Below are 16,794 nucleotides of genomic sequence, written 5' to 3' on the forward strand. Positions count from 1 at the left end.
ATTAAACAAATAATAGGTGGGAGAGATACCATTAAAGGTGTAGCAGGAACGGCGAAAACGGAGGAGATTGTAACAATACGTATTAAAATTTGTAACTTAGAAGAGGAATTTCAGTTTTTCATTGTTAAGGGAGGCTTTGATTGTGAATTTTTATTAGGATTAGACGCAATAAAAAAATTCAAGCTCTGTCAGGATGAAAATTTGATTTTATCACAGAAACAAGAAAAAAAATTTAGATAAGCAAAATAACATTAATGAAATAAGTACTAATAGAATGGAGAGTATTATAAAAAAAAGGAAATAATCTTTGCCAAATCAAAGTTTGATATAGGAACAGTAAAGGATTATGAAGCCACAGTGAAACTGACAGAAAATAGATATATTTCAAAGAAACCTTATAGATGCTCATTTCAAGATAAATTAGAAATAGAGAAACAAGTAGAAGATTTGTTAAATGCAGGTTTAATAGAGGAGTCAAGCAGTCCTTATGCAGTTCCTGTAACCATGGTTTTCAAGAGAGAAGAAAGAAAAAGATCACGCTTGTGTATTGATTTTAAAGAGTTAAACAAAATAGTAGTGCCAGAAAGTCAGCCCTTTCCAAGGATAGATGATCTTACTATACGCGCCAGAAATTGTAAGTTCTTTACAAAATTGGATGTGAATTCGGCGTTTTGGTCGATTCCGGTGCGTGCAAAGGACAGATATAAGTTGGCTTTTGTGACGCATCACGGACACTGGCAGTGGAAATGTTTACCCTTTGGTTTGAAGTCTGCTCCTGCTATTTTTCAAAGAGTTTTAGCAAGTGTGATAAGAAAAAACAAGTTAGATGCTTACACAGTAAATTATATAGACGATATATTGGTGTTCTCTAAGACTTACGAAGAGCATGTATACCATGTAGAGCAAGTACTGCAAGCACTATATGAACAAGGTTTTAAATTGAATAAAAATAAATGTAAGTTCGCCCAAGAAAGGATAACATATCTGGGACACGAAATTGGAAGCAATAGGATTAAACCAATAAATGATAATTTAGTGGCCATTAAGAAGTTTCCCACACCCAAAACAAAAACACAAGTTAGACAATTTTTAGGTAAGATTAATTTTTATTTGAAGTTCATACCAAATCATGTTGTCTTACTGGATCCTTTGAGTGTTAAGAAATAAGGTATCTTTCGATTGGTCTGAAGAGTGTAGGAACAGTTTTAATTCGACAAAAGAATATTTGTGTACAGTTCCTGCTTTGGCAATTTTTGATCCAGAGGCTCCAATATATATTTTCACTGATGCAAGTATTGAAGGAGTTGGAGCAATATTGAAGCAGCCACAGGAAGATAATTCCTTGAAGTCGGTGTTTTTCTTTTCTAGAAAGTTGACAGAGGCTCAGAAAAAGAAGAAAGCCATCTTTATAGAATGTTTAGCCATTAAAGAAGCCATTTCATATTGGCAATTTTAACTGTTGGGGAAAAAGTTCTTGGTATTTACGGACCACAGACCCTTGGAAAATTTCAATATAAAGAAAAGTAATGATATGGAACTAGTGCAGATTTTGAATTATATTTCACATTTTGATTTCAAAATTGTATATAATCCAGGTAAAAACAATATTGAAGCTGATTGTTTGTCTAGAAATCCGGTTTTGGAATCACACGAGGATACAGATAATAATTCTGTGATTAAAACTTCAAATTTATTGAAATTGAATGATATCAAAGAAAATCAGAAATTGTTAAAGATCGATGATAAATGCATTATTAAAGATGATATAATTTATAAAATTTTAAATAATAGAGAAAAAATATGGATCACTGAAGAATTCGGAAAGTCGCTCATTACTGATATACATGTTGATCAGGGTCATATAGGCACAAAACATTTAATTTTAACTTTTGGCCAAAAATTTTATTTTAAAAATATGTATAAACACGTAAGATTAACTTGTAGATCTTGTGAAACTTACATCAAAAACAAATCAAGAATAGGCTGCTTTAAAGCACCTTTGTCTCAACTCGGTCCAGCAAAGGAACCTCTCGAAATAGTGTCTATAGACACAATAGGAGGTTTCAAAGGCAATAAAAGTACAAAAAAATATTTACATTTGGCGGTGGATCATATCACAAGATTCGCTTACGTAATAACTTCAAAGACTCAAGTGGCAAAGGATTTCATAAAATTAATTAAGAAAGTAGAAAAAGATGGGAGTATTAAATTAGTCTTATCAGATCAGTATCCTGGTATAAACTCGGCACAGTTTAAGCAATATTTAAATAAACAGAAAGTAGCATTGGTTTTTACAGCAGTGGATTGTTCGTTTTCTAATGGACTAAACGAAAGGACAAATCAGACTTTGGTAAACAGAATACGATGTAAAATTCATGAGAATAAAAATAAATCATGGCCTCAGGTAGCAGAGGAATGTGTAAAAGATTACAACAACACAATTCACAGTTCGACCGGATTCACCCCTAATTATTTGCTGACAGGACTAAACTATTCATTTCTACCCGATGAAGTAAACGATAATAATTTGACGAATTTGGTCAACAATAGGAAAATAGCTTTTAGAAATTCAAAAGAAATTCACAATCAGAATAAGGAATATTACGATAAGAATGTAAAACGGATAGATTATAAAGTAGGAGATTTAGTCTATGTACAAAGCGTTAATAAATTGAACAAAGATAAAATAGATCCAATTAGAGCAGGTTCTTTTAAAATTAAAGATAAAATTTCTGATGTAATGTTTTTGTTAGATAGTAGATTTAGAAAAAATGAGTCAAATATTTTTCATGCGAGCAAGCTTGTTCCTCAATCCGATGGAGTGTACCCTCGGTCTTAAAAGGGGGGATGTAAGCTTGTAAGTTATCAAGCTTGGCTTTGTCGCCGCTGGTCGACTCGTGCGTGAGAGTCAGTATGTAACAAGACTCCGAGCTGCGAGCATTGATGTTATCGTACGGAGGTAGATAAAGGCTTGCTATCGGCAATTGTATTGATTCAGGTTAGTTTTAAGTTTACTCGTTTACTGTAATATCTCCGGCCTTTGCTAATGTGTACACATCATTAATATTACAGTTGATTACTGCATCTTGCGTGCTGATTCTTGAACCGAACCTTCACTCCATTTAAGTTCCTTACAAAGTGGCTTACATATATATAATATTTATTACTTGTTTTATACAATATTATATTTGCTATACCTACTATATTTACTATACTATATACTACATTATATTTTCTATTTTATGTAGTATATATTTGAGTATTATTATACTACTTTATAATCAATATTTATTTTAATTATTTATTTTTTAAAACTTTTACATTATATATTACTTATTAGATAAGGAGGCCCACACTTGGGGGACGTCACCGTCAATATTTATAATGTCACGATCAATATTTTTTCTTTCGCTCTCATCCTCATCGTCATCATTTTGATTACCGTCCTTATTATTATATTCGTCGTCACCTTCCTCGCTGCGCTTATTCGCTGACGGGTCAAATCGCGCAGCATCGCGATTAATGCTTCTAATTCTTGCAGCATATAACCGGATGGGGTTGCGCGCTTTTCTTAACAGCGATACGATAAGTCCTTTGCGTCAAAAATAAATATTATTGATAAATATCATCAATAAATACACAGCGTTATTTATTTTTGATAAAAAAATATAATTTTACGTTTGTAAACTTACAAGCGATCCTGCATATGAGCGTCCTCGTCGACGCAAACTGTCAAATGGAGACAAAGCGGCGCTCTTTGTACGATGTTAAAGAGTCGATCCTGCAACTGTAGGATCGCTTGGTGGAACTCGTCCGTAGCCGTAGCTACGGACGTTACGTGAGTTTGCATTTGGTCACAAATTGCGCAAAGTTCGTTCACTTTATCCATTATGCCTCAATAGTATACAATAGTTCGCGTAAAAAAATACAGATAGACTACACCCAAGTCTAGCCTCGAGCTCTTTATGTATCGAGAAAGTGCAACAAAAAAAAGGATATTGCGGTAAAAAAATATACTAAGAATAGCATTTTTTGCGTCGAGGAAAAAATGCATCGAGGGAAATAATGCATTTTTATCAAATCGACTCATCCACCGGAATCGTCGACGCAATTTTTTTCCACCCGAGACCCCCCGCTCTAGCCACGACTTCTTTATATCGAAAAAGTGCAACAAAAGGAGGATATTGTGGTACAAATATAATAATAACATTTTTTTACAGCCAGGAAACAATGTATTTTATCACACCGACTCGTCTGCCGGAATCTTCGACGCGTTTTTTCCCACCCGAGACCCCCGCCGCCGTACCTATCCGCGTTGAGAAAGCGCGACAAAGGGAGGGCATCGCGATAAAAAAAATATAATAAACACAGCATTTCTGCATCCGGGAAAAAATGCATCGACGAAACGATGCATTTTATCAAACCGACTCATCCGCCGAAATCTTCGACGCATTCTTTTCCCACCCGAGACCCCGCCGCCGCACCTATCCGCGCCGAAAAAGCGCGACAAAGGGAAGATATCGCGGTAATAAATACAATAAGAATAGCGTTTTTTTTACATCTAGGAAAAAATGCATTGAGGAAAATAATGCATTTTTATCAAGCCGACTCATCCGCCGGAATCTTCGACGCATTTTTTTCCCACCCGAGTCCTTCGCCGCCACCTATCCGCGTTATTGCTAACGAGCGTCCACGCGTAAACGTTCGCATCCGGAGCGCTCGTCGAGATCGCGCTCAAATCGCAACGCGCCGTCATCGCAGTTCCGCCGTCTCTCTCGCTCTCGACGATGTGGCTCGCGCGTAATCGCGTTAACCGCGTGTTTTATCGCCGCGAGGTGCATCAATCCCACAATTACGGACGAAAATTATGCGCTCACGTTCGATTACCTGCAAAAATACGGATATCTGTCCAAAGACGTAGACGCGGTTCCGGCTCAGAGACGAAACAACGTTCTTCGCAAAGCGTTCGAGGATTTTCAGAATTACTACGATTTACCCGGCGATGGAACGCCCAACAACGAAACGCTGCAATTGATGAGTAAACCGCGATGCGGTTTCCGAGATATCCTGAAGCACGGAACGAAAACGAGCCTATCCAAATGGCCGAAGACGCACCTGACGTGGAATTTTCACTTAGCCGACGAGACCGAGCTGAGCACGGCGCGGGCCGCGTTTGACCTGTGGTCGCAGCATTCGGCATTGACGTTCGAACGCTCCGAAACAAATGCCGACATTATAATACCTTGGCGACGCCTACGTCACTATAACACGAATACCAAGGTAAACGGAGCAATTTGCTCGGACAAATTCGACGGTCCCGGCAACGTGCTCGCCCACGCGTCTCTCCCGACAGACCAAGCGGGGTTCGTCTCCGAGGTGCACGTCGACGGGGACGAGCCGTGGCACATTTACATCAATAAACATCCCGCGGATAGGTTCTCCCTGCATTACACGCTGACGCACGAGATCGGCCACTCTCTCGGATTGGTGCACAATAGGCGCAAAACATCGGTGATGTTCGCGATACAGCCGGACCAGCAGTATCCGGTGAAGCTCGACCAAAACGACATCGCCGACATTCAACGTTTGTACGGTGAAAAAAGTACGAACGAGCCCCCGCATCAGACGCCGGCGCCGCCGCCGCCATCGCCGGACCTGTGCAGCCTCGATCGCGTGAACGGGATATTGATTTTAAAAAATCGAATGTACATCTCGTACAAGCGTTACGTTTGGTCGATCGATCTGGACGGTAGGACGTACAACGGACCTTTAGCCCTTTCGAATTACATGAGCTTTCTTCACGACAATTACACGCGCGTGACCGCCGCCTATCAATCCCCGTCCGGCGATCTCGTGGTGTTCGTAGATAATTTGGTATACTTGTTTCAATATCCGGAATTTAGTCTGCGGCCAGGTTGGCCGAAGACCTTGCAAGAACTCGGATTTCCCGAAAACACGGTGAACGCCCACAGAGGACATTAACCTTTGTGGTGTTCAACGGTAACTTGGTGAGCGAGACAGACGAATGCGACAAGGACAAGAGAGTCGCCAAATTTACGCCCCTCGAGGTGACGTTTCCCGGAATACCGACCGGCGCGGCGTGACGTCGAACTTGCGCTACGTCGACGGCAATCTGTACTTCACCACTCGGGCACAGTTCTACAAATTCAACAAATTTACGAGGACCGTCTCGTCGGCCGGTAAATTCGATCTGCGGATACTAAATATCGTCTGCTCTAAGGCCGAACTGTTGCAGCAGTTGCGCGATCTCCTCGATCAAATCGTACGCCTCAATGATAACTCATTAACGTCACCGGCGAGCGATTATTCGGACGATGACGACACCGGCGTTCGGCTCTCCGATCGCCGCATTCGCCGAAGGAAGTAGAGGACCGCGCAAATTTCCCACACCACACCACGCGCGACATAAGTGAGATCTTTCTTACTTATACCGATGTGTCCCCTTAAAACATCAGTATCGCATCGTCGGCCGAATACGACGCGTCGGAAAAAAATCAGAAACGAACGGTTGGCGCAGCGCGCAGTGCGAAATGTTCTCGACGTTGGCCGATCGACCCGCGCCGAGGGGTATTTCCCCTCTGGAGACGGCGGATTCGGAGGCGAACGACAACGGCATTAAAATACAAAAGATCAGTTTGGTGGACGATCGTCATTATCGTCATCATCGTCAGGAGTCGCGTCGCAGCTCTCATCCTCCCACCGACGCGCCCGTCGAAGACGATCGTCATTATCGTCGTCATCGTCAGAAGTCGCGTTCCAGCTTACCCTCCCAACGACATGCCCGTCGAATTGCCCGCGGTGCGCGTCCTGACGACGACGACTGGCTACAAGTACGTAGCCATAGGTATCACGATTAAGTAACCGGGGTACAGTATTCATAACACGCCTTCGTGGATATCGTCCTGAGAGACAAACAAGGCAGGGAGATCTCCCTGACGCTCGACATGTGGAAAGGACTGGTCGAGCGCAAACGCGACATATTGTCGTGCATGGAACACAGTCTCTCCGATGAAACTCGCCCCCCCTCGCTAATGTCGATCGAAGGGATGACGCTGCGATTCGAAGTGATCAACAACACGCCGATCCTACGTATTGAGCTACCCAACTTGGCTCGCGTGGCGATGGTGCTCAAAACCCTGCTCACGCTGTACGATCTCCAATTTTGCATCGATCGCGTCGTCTCGGCGCTGAGCGCGGCGACCGAGGAGGTCGACGCGAAGTTTTCGCGCTATCGGGAGATAGCCGCCAACGCGATCAAAGTGGGAACTTCGGCTCAGACTGCGATACTGAACAACAACGAAGAAAGGCGATCGAGACCCGCGAAACGAATGACCTTAAACGCATTTTCGCGGAACGTCGAGAGAAGCGACCTCGAACGAATTCGAACGAGTTCGGGCGAGTTCGGACGCGCCCGAACGCGCGCGAGCGAAAAAATTAGATTGCGATTTTCAAAACGGTCGATAACAGCGGGAGCGCCGCTCCGAGCGCCCCCTCGGAACGCCCGCGTCCCCCCGCGCAGAGCCCCGTTGGCGACCCTGCGGCACGATATTCCCAATTACCCACCTAGAGAATTTACTTCCAACAAAGTCCCCACAAATACCAGTAAACAGCCGTCGCCTCGCGTCGCGCTTCCTTCCTCGCCCGGCAAATTCTAGTAAATCGCCTAGGGACTTTTCCCCCCGCATCGCCCCCCCTTCGATGACCCTTAACACCGTCCCTCGACCCCCTTTCCCACCGCTTACGGCGTTCCCCCCGCGACAGCGAAGCCTCCGCCAAACTCCGCTAACCGCAACTCGCATGCTTGAGGCTCGGAGTAGCTGTTACTCCCCTACTTATATCTCGATATTTTATAACAAAAGATTAAGTTTACAATAAATGACGTCGCCCATCGATTTACCAACTCGAGATTCGGAGAGTCGCGAGATCTGAAATATGTGCCGGCATAGCCGGCACTGGCATAGCGACGTCATAGCACAAGAGAGAAGGAGACAACGATCGTGTTCTGTCCTTTTTTGCGCCAAGCGTACACGGACAGAGGAGCTTGCATTAGTGTGCGTGGCTATGCCCTTGCGCAGCCTTGCCGGCGCATCCCCTCCACACGCTGTAACATGCTGGTCGGTCAGCACAGCGGCATCACTGGTCGCCACTCGGTTTTCTCTGTGCCCACTGAGAAAGATATAAGAATGTATATCACTGACCCTTACGATGCCCTCGCCATTCCCTTCTATGTTTCAGGTACGCTGGACGGATCGCCGCTGGACTGCCGCCGTGCACTGCTGGACTGCCTCGGGACCTTCGCTGGACCGCCACGGGATTACCGTCGTGAACGCCGATAGGTAAGAGAGGTAGATATTTTGGGATCAAGATCTTTTCGTGTCGGAAATAAATGTTCACTCGAGACGTTTCGGGTAAAATAATATTATATTTTCCTTCTTAATACAATTAATATTCTGCACGCGTAACCGCACTATGCGAGCCGTCAATTCTACGTTCGCGTTGTAAGAACGTATCAACATTAAGTTAATGGTAGCGGATTCGCTCCGTACGCGGGACTTCTCGTAATTCGCAGCTCAGATGATACGTATACACGTCCGCACGGTATCACGGCTGACGAGAGACTCCACGAGTGCTCGCCCTTCCTCGCGGTCGCTCGCGCTCGCTATCACGCGTTCGCCATCTGGGATCACATGCCCTTACTGTGCGCTTCCTATTCTTGCACGCGTGTTCGTTCGTCGTTTGTCGCAAACATGTTTTTGTGTCCCTTACTCTCTTCTCTGGAAAGTTCCTACATATATCGGGTGTCCCGATAGTTGCCATTACGATTTCGCATACATGTATATTCGCCGACTCGTTTTACGCTCGCGTTAATTAATTTCAACAGCTTTCGGTACCGTGGCGTCTTCCAAGTCTCGCTGGCTTAGAAGGCGTCACGCTTATTACGGGGTTCTCCCCGTTGCTGCAATGCCACACGCTCGTATCACCCTTTCTCATCTTCTCGAAATTTCGAGTCTGGAAATCCACCTCATGAGTGTGACGAACGTGTGCCGCTGCGCTTACAGCTTAATTTTTATGCCGATCTGATGGATCGTTCGCTAAGTAGCTTCGCGTGCATTAAAGGATGCTTTTGACCTTGGATTCGCTTTCCCTTGGTCTTGTGTATCTCACTTACGTTTTTATTTTCGCGGTACGCTTATTGGCTCGTTATTTCGCGGGGCGTTAGCCTGGCGTTGCAGCTGATCCGTTGGCGCTGTTCGCCTTGTTTCCCTAAACGTAAATTTACTTTTGCGCATTGTCTACCTTACACGGTTCGCTACTTATCGGGGCGTTGGTCGTACGTCGACGCCGACCTTATAGGGTTGTTTGCTGTGACCTGGTACACCCATTTCTGGAGTTTCTTCCAGGAGAAGACCTTCGGGTTCCTACTTCCCGGGGCGTTGGTCGTACGTCATCGACCTCGGTATTTTTGTGTTCGCCAGGTGACATCAAACTTGCCTACAGCTTTCGCATTCGCGTATCACGCACCGTTCGCTATTTCCGCGGGCAGTGACTCTAGGTAGTTGGCGCCTCGGTATTCGCGTCCTACGGACTTGCCCGAAGCCGATCGTGCCCTTGGCTATCGCGTGGGGTATCCCGTTTGCTACTTCGCGGGGTAATGGTCCGCCATTGACGGGAGTGTGCGCGTTAGATTCGTCGTGACTTCCCGAAACCATTGGTACCATTTGTCCTCGTAGAAGATGCTTGGTTCGCTACTTCGCGGACCTGGTGCGCTATCGATATAAAAATTGCTCTAACACGTATACCAGGTGTCCCGGAGTCGATTCGCGTTGAGTAACGTTTAATTTCGCGTTTATCTTGTAAACTACGCGTTAAATCGTACAATTAGTAACGGGATCTTATTCTTCGGCTCGCGCTGAAGCTATATTCGAAAGTGGTTTTTTATTTTCGGGAATCCTTTTTCCTGAGTCCCAGGAGTGTGTCCATAACCTTAAAGTGTCACTTTTGTCCTCTATTACGCGTTTTTCTTAATCCTAACCTCGCTCGCGTAATGGTGGGTATTAAAGGAGGTATTGTTAAGAAATATAAATTTTTATTTATACAAAATAAATGTTTTCTTGCCTATATGGCGGATCAGTCTTCGCTGACTAGTGATGGCGTTCAACGCCTAAACAATTCGTACGCGCAATATGGCGTTGAAACGGAAACTAAATGCTCTGCGCAATATGGCGCTTAAACACAAACGAACAAACTTAGTATGCGCAATATGGCGCCTAATGAAACTAATTTTTTGTGCGTAACATCGCGCTGCCTGATTGGCTTTCGCTTATGTTTTCTGTCCCGCGGAATGTCGCCGGTAATTGTTTCCCCTTCGTCGGCGCCATCTTAGGGATGGTCCTCTGTGGCGGCGGTGATGCACATGCACATTTTGGTGTGCTGCACCTCCATCGTCAGATCGTGTCTTTGGAGCATCACCGTTGGTATACCGTGCTTCAACCGCGCCATTTTTGACAAAATGGCTACTGGCACCGGTAATGGCGGCTCGATGCAGGTGATGACCGGGCCTTGCCTAGCCATCGGCTGCAAAGGGAGGATTTCAAGGACCAGGGAAGGAGGATTAGAGAGGAGATATAGAGGAGATGAAAAAATAATTCAGGGATCAGGAGAAGAGATGGAGAGAGGAGAGAGAAGAACTAAAAAAGGGGAAGAAAGAAATGAAGGAAAGGTTAAGAAGACTGAAGGAGAAAGTAGAAGGGAGAAAGGAGGAGAAGAAGGGGGAGGAACGAAGCGAGTGAGTGGAGGTGGAGAGAAGGATGGAAAGGAAGGAGAAGGAGGAAAGAAGAAGAAATATAGTGATAAGGGGGTTAGAGGTAAGAGGAGGTGGGAGGAAAGAAGAGGCAGAAAAGCTACTGGAAAGAATAAAAGCTAAAGTGAAGGCAATAGCGGTGAAGAGAATAGGGGGGGACGCGGAAAAGGGAAGGGAAATGGTGCTGCTGAAGTTGGAGAACGAAGAGCAAAAATGGGAGGTGAAGAAAAAGAAGTTGGAAGTGGAGAAGTTGGGGAGAGAGGAATAAGAATGGAATCGGGGGAATAAGAAGGATTGAGGATCTAAGGGAAGAATTAGAGAATGGCATTGTAGTGCGTTCGGGGAGACGCTATTAGCGCTACCTAGCGCTACTGGCTGTTCGCGGAGCTCTATGATAGCGCTACCAAATGCTGTTGTGACGTCATTACTGGTAGTGTTATACGTCATAACTGTTCGCTACCAACGCTCTTCCTTCCGAAGTAGCGCATTAATAGCGTTAGCGTTTACAGGCTCTATGAACAGCGCAATAGTGAATGGTAGTGAATTGTTGTGATTGTTTATTTGAAAAAAAAGCTTTGCGTGTGCACACGTATTGTAAATATCGTATTAATTACGAAGTTACTGTTTGAGATCGCAACTATGCGGATTATAAAGAAATCGCGTTCGATTGCATGTCAGCGCAAGCACTCTTTCCATAAATTAATCGACTAACTAATTGTGCTTCAAAGGAATAATTTTCGTCACGTTATAGCATGGATCTTTCGTTACATTCCGGAAAGTCGCTAATTGTTAACAATAACACAGCCACGGCTGACCAGTCGCGCAAATAAAGTCAAATAACAACACTAGAACAAAGGAAAGATCCATGTTATAAACAAAGCACGCGAAAACAGGTGACGTCAGCACTATGACGTAGGGCTCCGACGGCCAATCACCCTCCCGAAATTCTGGGAAATCTGCCGGGAGGGAGTTTCGCCTCGGAGGTTTTAAAAGGACCGCCGCTGCGCCGCGGAATCAATTTCGCTCGCAGATCATCCGCCTAGTATACCGATACGACCGCTAATACACCGCTTTTCCAAACCGCTTTTCGCATAGATAGTCGCACGCGCTTGCTTTCACCGCTTTGCCGTATAACATCTGTGCGCGCTCACGGTTTCTTTTCCTTCGCTGAAAAGAAATAAGACTGTACATATTGTAAATACGTTTTCTGAATACACATTTATTTTTCTGTTACTTGCTGTGTTGTAATTAGAGATGGGCGAACCCGAGATTTTTTGTCGAACCGAATTCGAACCGAACTCAATATTAAGTTCGCGAACTCGAACCGAACTCGAACTTTTTTTTATAAGCTTCGAACTTGAATTCGAACTCGAATCCGAACTCGAACTTTTCTTTATAAGCTTCGAACTCGAATTCGAACTCGAATCCGAACCAAACCACGAATTCAAACTTAACATATTTTAAGCTTTACGTTAATACATTCAACTTTTATCTTATTCAATGAAACTTTAGGCAGATCTAAAAATATTTTACTATTTAAAAGTAATAGAAATCTTAACTTCATGTTTAAGGGGGGAGACTCGTCTCTTATGAAATTTTTTTGCATTTTTTTTTGTTTAAAAAATTCATTTACTATTTGAAGAACATATTCCCGAAGTATTAAAGCCAAAACACAACGCTAAAGGTCCCTGAGAAGTCATCAAAGTGATGAGCTCCAGATGTGCCGCGAGCAGGTAAATGAGCGGGAGACTCGCAGAAACTCGGCGATACTGGTATGTCGTTTGTTTTCACGTGGTGTGATCGTTCGTAACGTTCATAGGCTGCGTTCCACTTATCGCTCACAACGCTCGCGAGCATCATTTCGTCCTTGTTTAACATTTGATAAACAACAACAAGGATGAAATGATTCCACGAGCGTTGCGAGCGATAAGTGGAACGCACCCATAATCGTTTCTGTGTCGAATTACTTGTAAAAATGAATAATCGCAAGTGTAGAAGAGAAACACCAAACTTTCGTCCTAACCAGTCTCGTCGTCGGCGATTTATGGGCAATCAGTTTATGAGTAATTCGAACGCGGAAGTTGAGGAGGAATCAAGCGAGGAAGTTAGCAGATCTGCTAAGAATTTGAAGGCGTCGGCGGACGATATTATTATAAATCCAACTATATGCTATCGAATAATTAAATTTATAAGTGTTTTTTTTGCTCACGCTGATTTGCTTGTATGTAAGGCGTGCAGACAAAAAATTACATTTGGACAATTAGGAGACCAAGGACTTGGTTTCAAAATTTCAGTGAAGTGTAGATGTGGAACCACATTGATTGATTCTGGACCGAAGATACACAGTGGATTTGAAATAAATAAACGTATAATCTTTGCAATGCGCTTACTTGGCGTTGCTCGAGAAGGTATAAACATTTTTTGTGGTGTGATGGATTTAGGCAGTGGAATAAGCAAAACAGCGTATGCCCTTATAATAGAACACATGTATACGTCTATCAAAAAACATTTTGATTTGAGTTGCGCACATGCAGTGGAGGCTGAGCAAAAAGAAAATGAAAAAAATGAAAAGCCATTATTAAAATTCACGGTTAGTGGCGACGGATCATGGAAGAAACGTGGATTCTCGTCTTTGTACGGAGTAACGATTCTTATAGCATTTTACTCAGGAAAAGTGATTGATTTAGTAGTGAAAAGTAGCTATTGTCAAGCCATGTACATACTTTCGGCACCACACTGACAATCCGGAATATGAAGAACATCAAGAAACTTGCCCAATAAATCATACAGGATCTCCCGGTAAAATGGAAGTTGACGCTGTACTTGAAATGTTTCACCGTTCTGAGGAACGTTACGGAGTAACTTACACCAATTATGTCGGAGACGGCGACAGTAAAACATTTAAATCTATTTTGGATGCTCAACCTTATGAAGACGAAACAGTGATCAAAAGTGAGTGCGTAGGTCACGTCAAAAAACGGGAATGAGAACACGTCTAAGAAATGTTAAAAAAACCGCTAAACTTGGTGGCAAAGAAAAGCTTACAGATGCTTTAATTAAAAAATTGACTAAATATTACGGTTTGGCGATTCGCAGAAGTGCACACTCGAAAGAAGTCATGAAGAAAGCAATAATGGCCACGTACTACCATTTGACTTCAACAGATAGACAGCCACAGCATCACTTCTGTCCTATCGGCGTCGACTCGTGGTGCGCATATAACGCTGCACAAGCCAATAATTCAACTTTCACTCATCCAGTACCACGCCACAAAGATGTACAGAAGCACATTTTACCAATTTATCAAGACTTATTTCGGGATGATTTATTGGAGCGATGCGTGGACGCCTTTACTCAAAACGCAAACGAATCTTTCAACGCAACTGTGTGGCGTTTGGCTCCAAAGCATTTAAACTGCGGTTGGAAAATCGTTGAAATTGCTGCATACTTGGCCGGAGGTATATTTAACGACGGATATAAATATGTACTTCGAGCTATGAACGACCTGGAACTTCAAATTGGTCCCGAGTGCAAAAAATTCGCTGACATGTACGATGACGCGCGAGTACACAGACAAAATCGACGAAGCAAAAGCAGTTCAAAAGAGGCCAGGACTGCTGCAAAAGAAAAAAGTGCAGCACAATTGAATGTTTTTGCGGAAGAGGAAGACTTGATGTATGGTCCTGGTATCGCAGACTGAGCTTTGAAAGCTGTAAGTATCTCGGAACACAACTTTTGTAGACCAGAAACTTTAAACGCGTTTTTCTCAAAACGTATTTTTTCGCGCGCCGGAGAATGTAACTCAAAATCTAATCAACCAATTGACTTGAAATTTTGCACAGATATTTGTCAACTTATTGGCATGAGCATGAACCTAAATTTACATTAAAATTTTTATAATAAATATTATTTTTAGCCATTTGTTTGAAAAAAAAAATCGTAAAATTTTTTTAAAACGTCCCCTATTTTTCAAAAAAAAATTTTTTTTTGCTAAATTTAGGTTTATGCGCATCGGAAGATCATAATTTAACGAAAAAATTTTGGTTTGTTGATTTCAGTTCATTACAAGGACCTGGGCATTCTTCCGCGCAAAATCTAGACGACAACTTCGAGCAGCTGCAGCGCAGCCATTTTGTATTTTTTGTACTATAAAAAAATTTTTTCTTGTACATTTCATCGTCAACATTATCATGTATTTTATTAGGATTCAATAAATACTCTCAGTTCTTTATAAAAAATTATCAAAGAAAGGGTCAAAGAGACGAGTCTCCCCCCTTAAAATATGATTAAACAGAGAATTATATTTACTATATTGAAACAAATACTGATTTTAATTTTGCATAATTTTGGATGTCCTTGATTTAAATAATAAGTTAAATCAAGAACACACACAGTAAGAAACTTTTAAAATATTATAAACTAAAAGATCATGAAAAATCAGAACTGCCAAGAGAGGAGTCAGGGACGTCAGGGTCAGGGCAATGTTAGCTAAATCTATGTATTGTTTATAACACAAATGGAATTTTATTAAAACTCAAACGCTCTTCTTTTACAATGCTTCGATTTTACGTTTTTCTAAATTTGAAACCAAAAATTGCAAAATGAATAATATTACAATAAAAGTTGTTGTTAGAAACGGGTAATAAGAATTGTGAAGAGATTGTGTATGTGAACATTGTTGATGTAAGTGGCAATTCGGTAGAATGCTCACAGATGGCGTCGGTGTTACAGTTCCCTAGTTATCTTTAACGTTATGTGTTTCGCGAGCGCTGCGACGACCACGTTGCGCCGACCACGTTGCGCCCCAGCGCCGGAAAAAGGCACGGACCGACGATACTGCGCAAGCGTGAACGTGTCGGGATGGACGTGAAGCCCGCCGGGAAGGTATTCGTTATCCGGCTAGCGAGGCGTACAGTCGCGTTCTTTACATCGGCATTGTATATTCGTATAATTGCTACGCGATTGAAATCCGCCAGACTATTGAGTCTGAGACAGAAAGAACGAGGACGTCTCCGTAATATCAGAGGAGGCATTGCAGCCCTGCTCAGAGGCGATTGAAAGTACCTCGCTCGATACGACTGAAGGAAGGACGAACTTAGCCATTGCGACGTGGCCTCGTTGAAACGGAACGAAGCGGCCATCTTGGACATTGCGACGTAGCATCGTTAAAAAGGAACGAAGCGGCCATCTTATCCATTGGAGAAGGTCCTTACGGTTTTGGTCGATGACCATCATTACAATTTATCACCGGCGGATGCTTTCAGGTAAAATATCGAACTCGTGTAACTCAGAGATCACATACGAGATTGATCGGCAATTCTCAAGCGGATTATGATGAACGCAAGGTCATCATAAAATGCGATCGTCTGATTACAGAGTTCGAGAAAGCACGGGGCGATGGATATCGTCCTCGCATAAAGCACGGGGCAATGGATATCGTCCTCGCATAAAGCACGGAGCGATGGATATCGCTCGTTCTCGCATAAAGGCTATATTGCTAACTAAATATTCCGGAATCAATTATCTGTCTGAGCTCAGTAGAACTTAAAGTTATTTGGAATGGTTGCAACCCGCGAATAAAGTCATTGATTCTCGATGTGTAGTAATTTAACTTGCATTATCGATGCACACGTGATTCGGATATTCACACATAGTTAGTATTATCTTAACGAATATTGCGATTCAACCCGTGGTAATTATTTACAAAAAGACCCCACTCGCCAATGACCTTGACCTTGACATATGTTGTCAAGGTTACCCTCCTGAGTGACCTTCAGAAGGTTTTAGCCGGCGGTCGTTCTTTATTAAAAAGTTATTAACAAAAAAAGTTTGAAAAATATAGCAGCTATTTTGAGTATTGGAAGGCATAAATAACTAATACGCATACACTTTTCACGCGAACCGAGGTTCACGCACACCCCCCCCGTGCTTTCGGGGGAGGTGCGGTAGCCCCGAAATAGTTCACGCATACA

General features: G+C 43.1%; 1 protein-coding gene across 1 annotated transcript; it reads left to right on the top strand.

Moving 5' to 3' along the window:
* The first annotated feature begins 3,764 nt into the window (after positions 1–3,764).
* Positions 3,765–5,982, top strand: LOC112455890 (matrilysin-like). The gene is made up of 2 exons (XM_025018094.1): positions 3,765–3,838; positions 4,836–5,982. Exons 1-2 carry the CDS (start codon positions 3,765–3,767, stop codon positions 5,980–5,982), a joined length of 1,221 nt encoding a protein of 406 aa, XP_024873862.1.
* Positions 5,983–16,794: the final 10,812 nt, after the last annotated feature.

Source organism: Temnothorax curvispinosus, unplaced genomic scaffold, assembly GCF_003070985.1.
Source record: "Temnothorax curvispinosus isolate PA1 unplaced genomic scaffold, ASM307098v1 QBEX01006459.1, whole genome shotgun sequence".
Lineage (NCBI taxonomy): Eukaryota > Metazoa > Arthropoda > Insecta > Hymenoptera > Formicidae > Temnothorax > Temnothorax curvispinosus.